This window comes from Suncus etruscus, chromosome 7 (assembly GCF_024139225.1).
Source record: "Suncus etruscus isolate mSunEtr1 chromosome 7, mSunEtr1.pri.cur, whole genome shotgun sequence".
In the NCBI taxonomy this organism is placed as follows: Eukaryota; Metazoa; Chordata; class Mammalia; order Eulipotyphla; family Soricidae; genus Suncus; species Suncus etruscus.
The window spans coordinates 112,374,155-112,392,094 of record NC_064854.1 but is presented as its reverse complement, the minus strand read 5'-3'; the positions used below and the strand labels follow the sequence as shown (position 1 = coordinate 112,392,094).

Sequence of the window (17,940 nt, the reverse complement as noted above, 5' to 3'; positions counted from 1 at the left end):
CAAGATGTTTCCTTATATACTTCGGGAGTAAAAGCTCTCAATGAGGGCACTAAGATTCTTCTAGCAGTAGCCAGCAGGAAGAAGCCCAGCAGGGGAAAGGCAGAGAATAGACAAAAATGAACACTAGCCATGACAAGAGCACTATCACCAACTGTAGTTGTAGCTCTGACCATGCATAAGAATTTGTTCTAAATGTATTAACTCATTTAACCTCCATAACAACTCTTGTGAGGAAACTATCATTATTTCCACTTTATGCCAAACCAAATATGGTCCAGAGAAGAGAAGTTACTTGAGTATAGCTGCTAAGTGAGAATGTAAAGTACTAAATTATAGAAAATTAGCTAATTGACATGTATAGCTAATAATATAATGAAGTGAAGAATGTAACAAGGGGATAAATAAATACATTAAATTAATCTAAAAGAAAGCAGATAAAGAGAGTATGGGATAAAGGTCATAGGCATATAAAGCAAATGGCAAAACTAAAACTTAAAAATTTAATGGAAATCAAACTAGGTTAATAATTGCATTAAGTACAAATAGACTAAATAGCCTATTTAAAAGGCAGAGGGATTTGTCCAGAACAATAGTACAGCAGGAAGAGTACTTTCTTTAAACATAACTGACCCAGGCTCATTGATCCCTGGCATCTCCTATGGTCCCCCAAGCCACCAAGAGTTTTTCCTAAGTGTCGAGCCATGAGTAATCCCTGAGTACCACTGGGTGTGGCCCAAACAAAACAAAACAAAAGTACAGAGAGCTTAGGACAATACTTTAAAAAGCTGGGACAAATTCTATGCTTCCTATGGGAACTTAAATTTTAAAGAAAAGAAAAGAAAGGAAAAGAAAAAAAGAAGAAAGAAAAGAAAAAAAGAAAGAAAAGATAGAAGAAAAAGAAAGAAAGAAAGAAAGAAAGAAGGGAAGAAAGGAATAAAAAGAGAAAAAGAGAAAAAAGAAAGGAAAGAAGGAAGAAAGGAAGGAAAAAGGAAGAAAGGAAGAAAGGAAGGAAAAAAGAGGGCAGGAGTGCCACCACAGTGATAGGATGTTTGCATTGCACGTGGCTGACCCAGGAAGGACACGGGTTCTTTCCTGCCATTCATAAGGTCCCCCGAGCCAGGATCAATTTCTGAGCACCTCTAGGTGTGACCCCCCCTCAAAAAAAAAAAAAGAAAGGAAAAAAAAAAGAAAAAAGGAAGAAAAGAAGGAGGAAGGAAGCTACAATGACTTTTTATTTTTAATACAAAGTAAATGCTAGGAAACAGAATGTTGTTACCAGGGATAAAATAATTGAGAACTGCCAATGGAGTTAATTGATCAACAAAAGAACTGATTGTAAGGCCCGAGTGATATAGATGCCATCAACTTGGGTTCAGTTCCAAACACACCCTATTGTGCCTGATAATCAGTGTGATGCCTAAACAAAGAGGTAAGAGTCATCACCGAGCACAACCTTGTATGTCCCCACCCTTGCTAACAAAAGATGTCTCCGAAAAGAGATGACTTCTCAGTATGGGTAGCTGGGAAAGGGAGAGGTTGCTCATCTACAGGAGAATAATGATACCTATTCTTTGTGAGGTTTGTGTTCAGTAAGGAAATGAGATTATGTGTTAAGATTATACTTGAGGGGCCGGCCATATACTTCTGTCTACAGCTTTTCCTCTGTTGCCTGTAGGTTCAAGGTAGTCTGAAATAGGTTAATTATAAACAATCAACAGAAAAACAGAAACGATATTTTCTAACAGATATAAAAAGCATAGGAAAATGCACTGGTGTCCAATAGGGAATATAACAGCTAAATTGAAAGTTTGCCATGAGGATTAAATAAAAATGTATTTGTCCAACTCCTTATATATTGCTCCAAAGAGGCCAAGAATGTGAGCTAAGCTACTGATTCTTTGAAGAAAATCAATCAAGTAATCAATCAAAGTTTTCAGTACAAATACATCATTTTTATATTTCTATATCTTTGAATATAACCTCTTCTTTTCTCTCTCTCTTGTCCACTTATGCTCTGGTTCCCCCTAGTAAGTATTTACTGAGCATTTGGGATCCAGTGTTCTGCTAAAGATGCAGAATGTTTTCCTGTATATTATTAAAACAATAAAATTATTAAATATATTTCTTTTGAAACTGGGATGTTTTTAATTGGGGAAGAGAGATATAAAGAGCAAATTTCATCTAACATTTTAGAAATATAGACCGAGAGTAAGAAAAGAAGGAGGGAAACACAATGTCATACACATTTTGAAGAGCTGCTGCATATCACATAGGCAGTGGCAAAGTTAAGAACATAGCAGTCTGGCTCCTTCCTTAGCCTTCTCATGATCCAGGGAGAACTTTGGCATAGTCCTACTATTCAGCTCTGGGCATAGTTCAGCTCAAGAGAGTGCTGTGTAAATTCTCCAAATACAAAGTGGCTTAGGTTGAGTGAAGGAACTCTATATCCAGTCTCTGGAACTCAAATTCTTTATTTCTTGGAATTTAGGACACCAAGTATAGTAGGGTCTTGTTCTTTACTTCCTGACTGCACATTACCTACCTACATATGGATTTTCTGTCCTAACCTCTTTTTCCTAGAAGTCTCTTAAAGTTCTGGTCTTATCTATATATTTGTTTCTAAAATTGCATGTGCTAATTGCTCATACTTTGTGTGGCTCAGTAATTGAGCATGGCTCGTTTTTTTCCTTCTCAATGGTTCACAAATTGTACCCCTTGCATTTTTCATCCAAACTCAGAGTTCTTGCAAAATCAATCAGAATTTTCTCAAAATTTCACCAATCAGTGAAATTTAGTTCGATCCTTTTAGCTGTAGGATCAGATCAAGATCCTCAGGTCCTCATTTTTGTCCTATTTCATATGAAATCACACCTAATTATTTGCGTCTTTAAGACTAGAAAGTGTCTCTGACTCACTTCTATGCTGACCTACAGATCTCCTTTCAGAATTCACTCATTTAGGTAGGTCCAACCTCATCTAGGATTTGCTTAAATCTGTCTTATCTACAGTTAGCTCCTTTTATCAAGTTTTAGAATTTTTCTAGAATATAACCTACCTCTAGATTTTATCACTTAAACACATACACTCCTCCAAAGAGACTGAACAAGATCTTTCTATTTCTGTTTCTAAGCAGCATCATAGCTGGTTGAAAAATAGTACCTACATAAAAATTTTTAAAGAATTTTTCCTACTGTGGGTAAAATATTCCATTTTCTAGAGTTATATGTCCAACTTCTCTCTAAGTAAGTGGTCTCATTTTTAGGGACAGGAGGTTCAAAGCAATATATTTTAGTAGATCATATTTTAGCATATATTCATTCATCAATGAACATTTTCTGTACAAGTAATTAGATTTTGTTTGTAAAATATTATTTTTATTGACTTAAATAACTTTATTGGTTCTCAAATGTTAAGAACTCAAAGATTTGATATTAAGAAAACTACAAAATTCTACAAAGCTAATAACAATAGTAAAAATGTGTGAAGTGGATGCCTATAAAATCAACACACAGAACTATGTTCTTTTTCTACTTGCAATTAATAAAAGAGAGAGAAATTAAAAATATTCACAGTAAAATGACTGGTCTGGCCTTTTTAAAAAAAATATGGACTCTTCTAAATAGAAACTAAGATTAGAGTTCCCATATGACTCAGCATAGATGCCACTTTTTGACATCTATCCCAAGGGCTCAAAACTCTATTCAGAAAAGATATTTGTACTTGTGTTCATTTGCAGTGCTGTATACAATGTTAAAAATCTGGAAACACCCCATGTATTCAAGAACAGATTCCTGGATAAAGAAACAATAGTACATACAGATAAATAATGGAATATACTCAATGATAAGAAAGATTAAAGTAATAATGCAGTTTGCTGCTACATGGATGAATTTGAAGAATAGTATCCTGAGTGAAATGAACAAGAAGGACAGATACAAAATGATCTTTCTCATACATGGGATATAAAGAAACATAGTAGGAAATAAAATATACTCAAAAGGCCAGAAAAACTCAGAACTGATCTTCAGTAGGCGCTTTCTGAAGGGAGAGGAGTGGAAGAAGGTTAGAGGGCATTGTACTGCAATTAAGGTGGTTGGAAGTAGACACTCTGGTGGTAAGTATAGTGTGAAAATGATTTATGAATAAATACCCTCTACCATTAACTCTATTGTAAACCACAATGCATAAAAATAATTAAAATATACTAAAGAAAATCAGATATTTAAAATGCTATACTAAACAATAAAACTAGTCCAATACAAATTGATTGTTTGAAGGTCAACTATAGAGATTGCTACCACTTATTGATGTGGTTGTTAATGAAGTAGAACTAGTGAGTGAGTTGTATTTGGAAATATTTGTATTTACTTTCGATGGATAAGTGAAGTCAATAAAAATTTAGGTACTAAATCAAAATAATATAGAAATTGTTCTATAAATGCTTTGTATTATACTACAAATCCTCCCAGAAAAGGAAGAAATTTTTTTTCTTGTGAGTTTTCCAGAGAAGAAAATATAATTATAGGAATTGAGAAAACTTATAGTAAGTATCAAATTTAAGTATTTTACTAGTTTCTCATAAATCATTTATGCTATCTTTATGTAGTTAATTCAAATTTTATCTTAAAAAATTGGCTTGGTGCTAGGTGGTGCTAGGGCTTTACTTTTGGCTTTATGTTCAGGAGTCACTCCTGGTGGTACTTGAATATCATATGTAAAATTAGGAGATCAAATCAGGGTAGGAGTCATGCAAGGAAGTGTTCTATCTCTGTAGCCTCTTAAAATATTTAAGAAATGAATGTGTGTCTGAAATTGCCACCTGGAGAAGATGCACTCACCCAGAATGCTTCATGTTCTGAGGCTTATCCATCCTGACTGCAAGTTTGATTTTGAGGTCTTGATCTGGGCAATTCTTGGAGACAGCCATTTTGTGCCATTCTGACTGTTTGGGACTGTTTGGGGTGGGATGGAGAATAACCTGTAGGGAACAAGGACAATTAGCTTAACCAGGAAACAGAAATTATTTATTAAGAGCCAGAAAATATGTGAAGGGCCTGCCACTGATAAGTTGAGTGTCTTATCTGGGTTTCACAAATAGTAGGAAGAAAATTAAATGAAGTAGAGGGCTGGACTTGATTCCAGTTCAAAACTCCACCAGCCAAACCTACTGGTTCACACCATGCAGCCATGTTTGAAGGTAGAGTCTCTTCTATGGCTCCCTCCTTCTCCCTGGCTCATTCTATAAAAATAAGGATTATGGTTTCTGTAATCTGAAGATTTCACCCTTGTTCACAAGAATTAAAGAAACCCAGAGTATGTTTCCCACACACTATTGCCTTTCTATTAGAAGATATGATTATAAAAGAAAAAAAAAACTTTTCTTCCACAGTATCAAAGTAGTAAACACTTCTATTCATTCTCTTACTAAATCCTCAGAATTTCTTCCACCATTGCAGGAGGATAGAAATCCCTTAACATTAATAGCACGGGGAAATAGAAAGGACCTTAACTGATAGATGAAAATAGGAGAAAGGAAGAAACTTGCTTACAGTCATACATGTCAATTCTCTTTCACCTTGATGTGGACAACAGGTAACAGAATATTCAGCTTTGGCTTTGCTTGGAAACCATCTATAAGCCATATGTACATGGCTTGAAGACCCAGTTCTTAGATAATACTTCTGATTGGGGTGTCAAGAGGGAAATCTAACTTAGGGTCTTCTGCACATTCATGTTCTCAGATAATGTGAGTGAAGTCAAAGAAGACAATTCAGCGAAAACATTTCTTCATTTGTGATAAGAGTTTCTTAGATCTGGGAAACATTCAGGGAGTTGGGCAATATTTGAGAAATCTCCTAAAGGAACAAAAACCAAATACAGATAAAATAAAAGCTGAACTTGATGATTTGCTTCTGGAATGGCAGAATATCCTTCCATGTAGCAAGTAATTTTGGGCTCCACATTCAAACTATCAGTTTTTGCCCAGTGCAGGGAAGTCAGTTTTCTATCATTTCTGGATGGGGTCAATAAGGCTTCAGAGTTAAGGGGTAGTCATTGCTTTACAATTGCTCTACTGGCTTCACCACCAGCCTACAAGTTCAGCCCTCAATCAGAAGAAAGAAGCACATGACCTTTTGTCTGAACATAGAACAAGAGTAGAAGTCCTGGCAGGAAAACAGGAGTCGCCTACACTGATGTGCCTTGCTTGTGCTGATTTTCCATTCCTTCTAAATTTAAATTTGACCCCCTTCTCCCCATTAAATTTACTCTTCTTGGTGAAAGAAAAATTATATGTTCCTGCAAAATGAAAACCTGGAGTCTTTTCAAGGACTTAAAACACAATTGAAATTTAAGGATGTCTCAATTCTTTGTTCTGAGGTTGCCATTTTTTTTTTAAATCACATGTAGTTCAGTAAATAATTCTGTGCTATTAGCCAAATAGCTGTAAATACACCATTCTTAATATATATTAGGTGATGTTATTATCAATAATAGTTATTTTACAGTATAGTGTTCCTTTATGATTTCTCAATTATATTATTTGTATGTTAGATTATATGACAACCTAATTAGATTGTAATAAATAACATGTAGCTCAAAATATGAAAAAATCGAAAAGTTTTAAAAGATAGGCAAAGATAACAAAAATGTATTTTAAAGTATGCTGTCAATTGTGGCCTTTATACTAATATTAGGTTAATTTTAAGGCCCTCTATATACTTAGTGCAATGATACTGGAATTCAAATATGTAGTTCATATACTCTTGTAAATAATTTTATAAAGTCTTGGCCTGATACATTAACCGATTTGCTCATACCTCCTACTGTTCTGTTAGAAATAGTGCTAGTTTAATATTATTTTGGTCTTTGGTGCTCAGGGCTTACTCCTCGCTCTTTGTTCAGGGATCTAGAGATGATAGAGGATGCCAGGGATCAAACCCTCGGTGCCTACATGCAAGGCAAACACCCTACCTGCTGACCTAAACATTTATAATTTAGTTATCTTTGCATCATACACCAGACTTGTAATACAATATTATTTTTAAATCATGTATTTTTCTGTAATAGTATGTTTGTATTATTTGTTCTGTTGGGAGAAATAACTTATTTACTATTCTGCCAATAAGGGAAATTGACACTGATAGTGGGAGGTGATGGAAATTTTTATACCTAAAAGTCAATTATAATTTTGTAAATCATGGTGCCTCAATTAAAAAAGAATTTTGCTATTAAATGCTATCAATTTGGCTAACTGGCTTTTGCAAACTAGTGAAAGTGGTAAGCTATGGGATGTTAGATATAAAAGGATGACTAAACACTTTCCCTTCTCTCAAATTATTCTTAAATGTCACACCAGATCTGGGCTATCTACTGATATCAGAATTTTGGAGATGAAGAGGAAAGGCTGCTGGTCTTTGGAAAGTTGGTCTTGTTTCTTGAACTATTTTGACTTTTTTGAGGGTGGCAAGTAATGTATTAAGGAGCAAAGAAGGCAAAGTTTGGAAAGAGAATTCTCAGCCAGGGCCAGAACAGCAGCAGGAAAGACTTTGGGCATCCTGCTCCTGCATTTGGCAAAATCAAAGTGGGAGCAGCGCTCTGGGCACCAGGAACTCGTTAACAGCCCTTCCACCATATGGATTCTGGGCATATTTCCCACTGGCAATATGGTGTCCATTCGCAATACAAATGGCCACAGCTTATTACTGGCTGCTTCACAAAGGCTTCTTCCTTCACGTGGTCACCCCCTGGGGAGAACACCCTTTCCAAGGTAAATGGAGAGACGAGGTCAACATAGTTCTCCTCCATCTTCATCCCCATCCTGCCCTGTGTCTGATGGGTCAATGGCTTCTTTGTGTGTGGATGTGTCAGTCCTATTGAATTACTGGGGCCCCTTTGGGTGTACATGAGCCTGAGCCGTCCAGACACCTCATCTGGACATTCCAGGCTGCTAATCAAGCACTCTGTCATGTTAGTCAAGGCCCATGTGTGCTGTGCTTTGATGTGGTGACGTAGATATGGAAACACAAGCCATCCCATACAATAGGCTGCCTGCCAGCCAGTCCCAGCTTCTCTTAGTTACCAGGGCAGACAGGATTGCTTTATCCTGATCCTTGATTAGACCCTCTCCTGCACTTAGTGTAGGAATTTCTCCCCAACTCAATATCATCCCTCAGAAAATAGACCTAAACTCTTAGATTAGACTATGTTCACTTGTCTGGTTTTTCCCAAATACTTACCACACTACGCTATGACTTCTGGATTTAAGCATATCCCTGAAGTTTTATGAACTTGAGGATATTTGTCTGTCATTATTCTTGTTTTTTATTGTTTCCTATAGACAATACGGTAATCAGAGTTTTTTTCATTGTATGTAATGAAAAAATATAATAAACATTCCTTTCTCTTTTGTGAAAACACCCTTTATGGGACAATTTGGAAGTTTCTGTCAACATTTAAGTTCTATTGAGCACAAGTTATTTTGATTTTTTGTTTGTTTTTGGACTGTAGCTAGTGGTATTCAGGGGTTACTTCTAGCTCTGTACTCAGAAATTGTTTCTGGAAGGCTCAGGGGACCATATGGGATGCTGGGATTGAACCCAGGCTGGCCACATGCAAGGCAAATGACCCATGTTCTGTGCTACTGCTCTTACTCCTGAAATTTATACTAACTATGTAATGCACATGTAAAAAAATAAATTCAAGATATTTGAATGTATATTTATTTGCATAGGATATCTTATAAAGAGCCTATAATAAACTGAAAACAAAGATGCTTTTCTTTGTGAACAAACATTAGGGTGATGTTTCATGTACCATTAGTTTCCACTAAATAGCCATGCAAATTATTTTCCCAATGCGCATGAATTATTTTTTTAAAAGGTTCATCAAAACAGGACAAAGTAAATAGTGTTAAATGAAAGCATTTGAATGCACTGGGATTTTGAATGTACTAGTGCTTTGATAAGCTTGGAAAGAATTAAAGCATAGAAACACTTGGTTGGTGAGTGCAAGACATTTAAAAAAGATGACACTTTGGGGGCCAGAGAAATAATAGGGATTTTTGCCTTGCATGCAGAAGGATGGTGGTTCAAATCCCGGCATCCCATATGGTCCCCCGAGCCTGCCAGGAGCGATTTCTGAGCGTAGAGCCAGGAGTAGCCCCTGAGCGTTGCTGGATATGACCCCAAAACAAAACGAAACAAAAGAAGACGACCCTTTTTAGGTAGCTGCTTTTTGCAGAGATGCTACCAGCAGAGGGCGTGTCATTTAGCATGAAGGTGAAGATCACAGAATTGGGGAATATCTTTGGCAGGAAGCTAATAAGGGGGATATACTTGAGAAAATTGCAAATTTTAAAGAAGTGGGAAATTGGGGCATTGTGTTGCTAAGGCAGTGATTTTTATCACAACACTTTTATTTTTTGCATAGGACCAATATGGATGAGCGAATGTAGTTCTCACTGTGGATTTTCATTTCATTCCTAGCCAGTCATTTACCTCTTCTGGGCTCCCTTGCATGGGAGGATAATCAGCTCAGAAGGTTATTCTGAAGAATTACTGAGGGGCTCTCTACTAAAACCCTAGGGCAGTAGCTCAGCCAGAGATTAAAAAATAACACAGAGGGATCCCTGGGGATGGAGGCCTACTTCTTGCCCTCCAGGGAATCAGCACTTTTTATAAACTAAAGGATTTGACTTGTCCAGTGGTTTTGGCTTTTCTAGGTAAAAACAGCTTTGAGAACCTGATGAATAGTTTGAACCAGTGAATGAAGAAAAAGCTTCCTCTCACTGTTCCCTGACCCACCCCCTTCATATTTATAAGGATCTCCAAAGGCTCCCGAATCTGATGGACTCAGGTGAGCTTTCCTGGATGTGTCACTTCCTATATGAATTCCCTCTTGATTCTTCACTCTAGTGTAGTCCTTACAAGAAAAGAATAACTTGAAGAAAATTAAATTCAGTTTATTGTATACTCTTTTTAAGATATCCTATCAAAGAGTATGAGAGACTCAGTGACCTTTCACCCCCTCTTTCTTTTTCCACTTTTCCTATGGAAATGAATACCTGTCATTTCTTGAGAACTATCTACATCTCTGTCTCCTTCTACCTTTCCCCCTTTATTTAGGGATGCATTATTTTGACTTCTTAGCCCTATTATTTGCTTTTCTTCCATCTGGGGGTCTATTTTTTGGTGGTATGATTCTAGGTCAGTTCATAGATGAAAGCCAAAGCTAAAAAGAAACAACACAGGAGGATCTGGAATGATAGTACAACTGATAGGCACTTGCTTTGCACAAAATTGACCTAAATATGACTCCTGAGACCTCATGCAGTCTGCATAGACATGCTAGAAGTGATCTGTGTGCACAGAATCAGGAGTAAACACTGTGCACCAATGAATGTGTCCCCCAAATGAAGACTACAAAGTAAAGACACAAAGTAAAGGAAATTGACTGAATGTGTCATTCCTTATTATGTGTATGCTCTTATGAGCTTGTCTAGAAGAAGGTAATTCTTATTGTCCACAGATGACTGCTAGAGGCTCATTTAATTGTGTCTTATCTAATGTCACACAACTTTTGGAGCCACAGAGATAGTATAGTGATTAGAGTCATTGACTTACAAGCAGCAGGCGGGTCCTATCCTTCTTATTCCATATAATCCCCTGAGCATTTTTGGCATGGTTCTGGTAAAGTCAGAAGTGAGCCATGAGCATTAATGGGTGGGTATCCATCACCCCAAAAGTCACCCAGCTTTCAGAAAATACTGTGTACCCATTCAGCAGTCTGTGTTAAGTTTATTGAGAGGTTAAGAGCTGGGCTCTAAGTTTCTAGTGAATGGGACTTTTATTTTTCCAGTGGGAAAAAGACAACTGAAATGTCTGTAAATTCTCCCTTTCTCATAAGGTTGTTGCATGTTGTGTGGAAAAACTGAATAGGAGAGAATGGAAGCAAATAAAAGAGGATGAAGACTGAGGAAAGTGCTCTCTGAGGTGGCACTGGCACTAATCCAGAGAGGGAGGGAGAGTTGGAGGTTGGGGTGAATCTTCCATGCAGAGAGAAAGCCCTCGAAAGTGAGAAGGAATTTAGTCTCTTTGACGGACTGAAACTTGGCAAAGATGCTGGGGCCTCGTAGATAAGGAGAGAGGTGGCAGCAGATGAGGCTGAGGGGGTGGGTGGAAGCCAGGTTGCGTGGGTCTTGCAGGCTCTGTGAAGGAGCACATGTTTCATTACACGCAGTGGCGAGGTGAGGGGGCAGAAGTATAGTAAAATAGCAAGTGATAAATCCAATTTAGGGTCAGAAATTATTGGCTGCTTGGAGGAGAGTCAAGAGCTGCAATGTGAGGGGGGAAAGGTCTTTATTATCTCAGTGGTATTGAAAACAATGTCTCTGAAATTTGGAGGGTTTTGTTTCTGGCTGACAACATTACTAGGCACTGGATTCCATTGGCACTGAAGAGACAGAGCCCCGGAAAACTGCACATCTTGCAGTGAATGAAATAATTCTTCTCAGCCAGGGATCCTGCTGCAGCCCTGCTGAGATCTGAACATTCTAGATGGAATGAGGAAAGGCAGAAAACCTGTTTACAGTGATGGAGTTTAGGCCCTAAATATTCTCTCTCTCTTTCTCTCTCTCATACAGACACAGACACACACACACTATATGAAGGCCCTTTTCCTTCATGTGGCCTCCTGGAAAACTCAGTTACAAATCTTGTTACTAAGACTTGTTTATCATTTCATTTATCACATCAGTCCCCAGATCTGAATCTATCTTCCAACTTCTATGCTGGATGTTATAACTGTCACCTTGCAGTGAATATTCCTTGGAGGTTCCTAAGAGACCAGCTAGTATCCTTGTGGTGGAATCTTTACATCGTGCAATTATTTTGCTATCTATCAATTCCCTTTACATTCTTTTTTTTTTTTTTATCTTGTGCCACTGTGTTGATTTACATTGTTTGAGATGGGTAAGTTTGAGATGGATAAGTTATTTATTGAAGACTGTCACTTTGGTATAGTAAAGGGCATGGCATATCATGACAATAACAGTTTAAGAACCCTCTGTCCTTTTGCAATGCATGCTTTAAAAATATTTGCAAAGGAGGATTCTAAGGCTAAGATAGGCTGAGGATCTTGCCCTGTGGTCCCACAGTCAAAGCCCCTCACAAAGCTATTCCTCAACACTCCTGAGACCAAAGATCACTTGTGATAATGATCCCTTTGTGTGAAGGAACTTACCCTTCCAAGTTCTTTGTCCTCTAAAGCCAAGACACCTGTGCTCTCTGTGAACAGCTTGACTTTTACAGCAGGCAGTGCATGGGTTGTCGAGAAATCACCCTGGGTGCCCCAACTGTGGACAGAATCAGAGAGGTTAGCGTGGAGACTCCCATCTTGACAACATTAATCCTAACTACCTTCTTCCCTGGTTGGGTGAATGCAGGGTTAACTGAAAGCAGCCTTGGCTGTCACATCCCCCTCCTCTCCCCATTCCCCTCCCAAAGCTGCCAGAATGACAAAAAGTGTTAATTAAGTTGTTAGGCAAATGCAAGACAGCTGCTCAGAAAGTTGCCAGGGGTCTTCACAGAGCACTATAAGGAATCACTTGGAATTAACATGAAATCAGTTGAGAACTTGCCCCCATATTTGTTATACATATTTGTTCTACCTATAAATGGTTCCGGGACAGTCACTAATTACTTCCTTGCCTCCTTCCATTCCCTACGTCTTGGAAAGTGCAGTTCTAAAATTTTGAGATGGGGGTTCTTTGGTTTGACTTTAAACATTTCTCAGTTGTAGTCAGGGGTGAAGATTTTCATTTCCACTAGCACTGCAGGATCCATGGAGTAGAGAGAAAAATGGAGCTCAGTCCTATCAAAGCAGAAAAGCAAAAAGATATGAAGTGGGAAATGTTCTTCTCTACCCAGTCACTGGTCTGAGGGTCTTTAATCTTTCTAGAAGAGACTATGGCTTGCCACACTCTAGGCTAGATTGTCCCACTTGACTGATAGGAGGCACTGATGGGGCCCCTCAAAAATGGTGTCTGCATTCACTCATTTTTATTTTTTTATTTTATAATATCTTTATTTAAGCACATGATCACAAACATAATTGTAGTTGGCGTTCACTCATTAAAAAACAAAAGCCCCCTTCACCAGTGCAACATTCTCACCACCAATGCGCCCCATCTCCCTCCTCCCCTACTCCTTGCCTGTATTTGAGACAGGCATTCTACTTTTCTGACTCATTAACATTGTCATGGTATATGCTACTGTAGTTAGTTCTCTAACTACACTCATTGCTCTAACTACACTCAGTGCCATCCATCCCCATCCACTCTGTACTGGCCTCAGTGAGCTTTGGAAGCATCAGTTGAATAGCAGTGAGTTCCTCCCTTAAATCTCTCACATAATGCTTATTTCATGGCATTGGGTGTGATTCAAACATTCTACACATCTCTTCCCGTTTCATCAATCCTTGGTTGTGCTACATCAGAGCTGTTTGCATGCATGGAGCCCTTTATTAGGAATACTTTCCCCTACCGCATTCCTCACCATACTATTTCTTTGATCTCAGCTTGAATCCATAAAGCCAGGGATCATCTCTGTTGATTAGCCCCACCCCATCTAAATTTAATGATGACAATCAAATACGTTGATTTTTTATCCTACTAATTATAGAATTTATAATTATGAATATACTGCTTTGATTTGATTGATTAATATCTCAATCTTCTGTATATATTTTGTTTCTATGTTAAACCCAGTACAATTCTTAGCACATAGAAGACATAGGACATAGCACATAGAAAACATAAGAATTTGTGGGGTCAAGAAATGACAAAAAAATTTTTTTTTGTGGAGTTTTTTTTTTTTTGGCCACATTCAGTGATGCTGAGGGGTTACTCTTGGCTATGTTCTCAGAAATCACCCCTGGCTTTAGGGGACCATATGGAATGTCAGGGATCTAACCAAGGTCCATCCTAGGTCAGCCACGTGTAAGGCAAATGCCCTACCAATGTGCTATCGCTCCAGCTTCAAATATATATATTCTTTTATGGAATGCATCAAATGTCTTTAAGGAATCATGATTTACAATACGACTCATGATAGGTTTTTGTGCATACAATATTCCAAGACCACATCCTTCGCCAGAGTGTTCACTTCTCCCCACCACTATTTTGGTATTGTTAAATATCTATTTGATCTGATTTTGATAACTATATTATGTATTAAGAGTACATCATGGGGCCGGAGAGATAGCAAGGAGGTAAGTCATTTGCCTTGTATGCAGAAGGTCGGTGGTTCGAATCCCGGCATCCCATATGGTCCCCTGAGCCTGCCAGGAGTGATTTCTGAGCATAGAGCAAGGAGTAACCCCTGAGTACTGCTGGGTGTGACCCCAAAACCAAAAAAAAAAAAAAAAGAGTACATCATAATTTTATTTAGCCATTATTCTATTCTTGACATTGGGCTGAGTATTCTGTTGGATTTTATCTCTGATTACTTGTTTAGAATATAGACCTAGAGTGACAAACATTACTGTACTCCTTTATCAAACATAATGACATTATTATGTTTTTTAATAATCATTCATGAAATTATTATTATGTTTCTGCACTCACTGCAGAAACTCTGCTTATGAGTGACAAAGTTCAGCATTTGCAGTTCTGCCCCAAATACTTTCCATAAGGTTGAAGGCAGTCCTCACAGCATTCCTCCTTGGTCTTGCCACCTTCCCAGGGAATGAGAGTGAAAAATCACAGGGTAGTTCTTCATATTGGGAATCCCTATTCACCTCTACTTCTGACTGAGTACTTTATCAGTTTTATATTTTTGGCATGGCTTGAACTTATAACAGATTTGAACATTTTCCTGGGTTTGTTGGTTGCTTGTGTTGCTTTATTTTGCAAATGATGGAAATCTGACTACCAGTCTCACCTTTGCACTCAAATATACCTTGTCAGCTAAAATCAAAGAAAGAATTGCTATGAAAGCAACAGAGCAATGGTGATTTGGAGAAGTCAATATCCAAGATGCTCTAAGTGCAAGAAAACCACTGAGGGAAAATTTATATTCTAACAGAGAAAGGGAGAGAACATAGTAGAGACCATGAAAAACAAGAAGTGACAGGATTTGATCACAATAGTAAAATATAAAATGCACACATAGAAGCTTCAAACTTTAGCATCAGCAACTTTGGAAAATTTGAAAGAGAGGGAAAGTTTTCTCCTAGCAAGTACATTTATTCTCACCCTTCCCCCCAATGTAATATTTCCTATATCACTATTCCCATTTTCTTTCTTTTTAAAAAATTTAAATATGGAAGTTTGATGTATTAATTTTTAAAATTTATTTTGTGTAACCATGAAATCGTTACATAGTTTTTCATGATTGAATTTCAGTTATTCAATGTCCAACACCCATCCCTTCACCAGTGTACATTTTCCACCACCAATGTCCTCAGTTTGATTCCCACCCTCCCCTTTGGCCTCCTCTTTGCCTGCCTCTATGGTATATATTTTTCTCTCTCTTTTGCTCTCTCATTCTTCCTTTATTCCTTTTTTAAACTATGGTTTGCAATACAGTTACTGAAGGGTTATCATGCATATCACTTTATCTCTTTTCAGCACCCAGTTTTGGTCCAGAGTGATCTTTCCCATTATTACTGTTATAATTACTGTCTGCCTCAACTCTACTCCTCCACTCTTTGTGGCAAGCATTTTATCATGGACCAGTCCTCTTGGTCCATCACCTTTATTACCTTTGGCTATTATTACTATACTATATTTAAATATCCGAAAACAAGAGCAATCATTCTATGTCAGTCTCTATCCTTCTGTCTCAATTCACTTAGCATAATACTCCCCATATCCATCCAGAGAACATAGGTTTTATTATTTTTTGAGGCACCACTACTTATATACTATATCCACGATAGCTTTTCATGCACACGACATTCCATCACCACATCCTCCATCAGCATGCTCACGACACCTTTCAATGGTGCATATTTCCTGCTACTCATGTCCCAGGTTTCCCTCTCACCTTCTCCCCTGCCTCCCCTCTGCCACTGACTGCCTCTGTGGTAGATACTTTTCATCTTTTTCTTCCTTTTTTCCCTCTTAGACACAATGACTGCAATATTGTTACTGAAGGGATATCATGTATATCATTTTATCTCCTTTCATCTCTTGTGATCACAAGTCATAGTGTTTTCTTCTCTGCCCTAACTGTACTCCTGCCACTCATTGTGGCAAGCTTCCCATTATGTACGGATCCTCATGGCCCTTGTCTTCATTGTCTTTGGACATGAATTTCATATTATCTTTTTAAATATCCATCAAATGATTGCAATCATTCTTTTTTGTTTGTTTTGTTTTTGGGGGTCACACCCTGTGACTCTCAGGGGTTACTCCTGGTTATATGCTCAGAAATCGCTCTTGGCTCAGGGGACTATATGGGATGGCGGGGGATCAAACCAAGGTCTGTCCTAGATCAGCCTCGTGCAAGGCAAATGCCTTACCTCTGTGCTATTGCTTGCTCCACCTGCAATCATTCTATGTCTATCCCTCTCCCTCTGACTCATTTTGCTCAGCATAATACTTTCCATATACATCCATGTATAAGCAGATATCATGATTTCATTTTTCTCACAGCTACATAATATTTCACTGTGTGGTTGCATCACCATTTCTTTATCCACTCATCTGGTCTCAGGCACTAGGGTTTTCCCCTGGCTATTGTGAATAGTACTGCAATGAACACAGGAATGCAGAGGGCTTTTCTGCATTGTGTTTTTAGGCCCTTAAGGTATATTTTTAAGTGTACTATTTCTGTATCATTTGGAAGATACACTTCTAGTTTTCTGAGGAGTATCATATAGTTTTCCAAAAATTTCGAACTAGTCTGCATTCCTATCAGCAGTTAATAGAGTCCCTTTCTCCCTGTATCTGTGCAACACTGACTGTTCTTGTTCTTTTTGATGTGTGCCAGTTCCTGTAATGTGAAATGGTATCTCATTATTGTTTTGATTTGCAAACATGATTTTGAATCAGATATCCTAACTTCAAATTCTGGTTACTTCCTTATAAATGGTTGAATGTGGGGCAAGTTAATTAATATTCTTAATTCATATTACTTCAAAACATTTTTTGGCTGAGAGAAGTTGTAAAACATAAATGTAAGAGTCCTAGAATAGGATATTAACCCCTAAAAATTTATTTACCTTTCCTTTTAAGGAAAGAAGATACGCAATGTATTCAAGTAATAGCAACAGTCACTTCTATTTCATAATCAGTACATTAGCAATGACCTAGTGTCTGCCTCTGTGCTGTGTAGGCAAGAGTAACTTTACCTTTCTCTCACACAATGTAAGAAGTAAAATACCTATTATATCCCCTATTTCACACACATAAAACTTGAAATTTGTTCACTTTATCCTAGAGTATTGCACCACTGGCTAGAAGCCAGATCTCTTGAGTTCTACTGTACCATTTTTGCTGTTACTATTTGGTCATGATTATTAATAATGAGCCTTATTAATGAATAGCAACACTATAAAATATAATCTATAATTAGTTGTTTTTGAGTAATTGTCTAGTTAATATGTTATGCTGGTCATGATAACTGAGTGCAATTCCTACTATAAGTTAAAAGACTTTTAAAACAACACATTTTAACAGTAAGCCACAAGCTGCTTGAGTCTCATGCCCTGGAATTCCCTACACTGGATTTCCAGAATATTGTTCATGGGAATGTTTTGTAAAGATTTTCTGGCTTGTTGGGGACACACTCAATACCAAGTCTTCCAGAACTCACGCTGCCACTCAAGAATGTTCAATTCATAAGGCCTTCAACATATATAGTCTAGACTGTACAGCAAGAACTAGTGACCAAGGACCAAATAAACTGGAAAAAATTCAAGCCACAGGAGGAGGTT

The 17,940-nt window shown here is 37.7% G+C and overlaps 1 protein-coding gene across 4 annotated transcripts in view; it reads right to left on the bottom strand.

Moving 5' to 3' along the window:
• The window catches only part of CADPS (calcium dependent secretion activator), a 569,958-nt gene that overhangs the window by 218,477 nt on the left and 333,541 nt on the right, over positions 1–17,940 (bottom strand). For all 4 annotated transcript variants that reach the window (XM_049777276.1, XM_049777275.1, XM_049777273.1 and 1 more), the window contains exons 7-8: positions 12,241–12,352; positions 4,839–4,978 (exon numbers count right to left, since the gene is read on the bottom strand). In XM_049777276.1, coding sequence (XP_049633233.1) covers positions 4,839–4,978; positions 12,241–12,352 — 252 coding nt within the window. The remainder of the gene's footprint in view (positions 1–4,838; positions 4,979–12,240; positions 12,353–17,940) is intronic.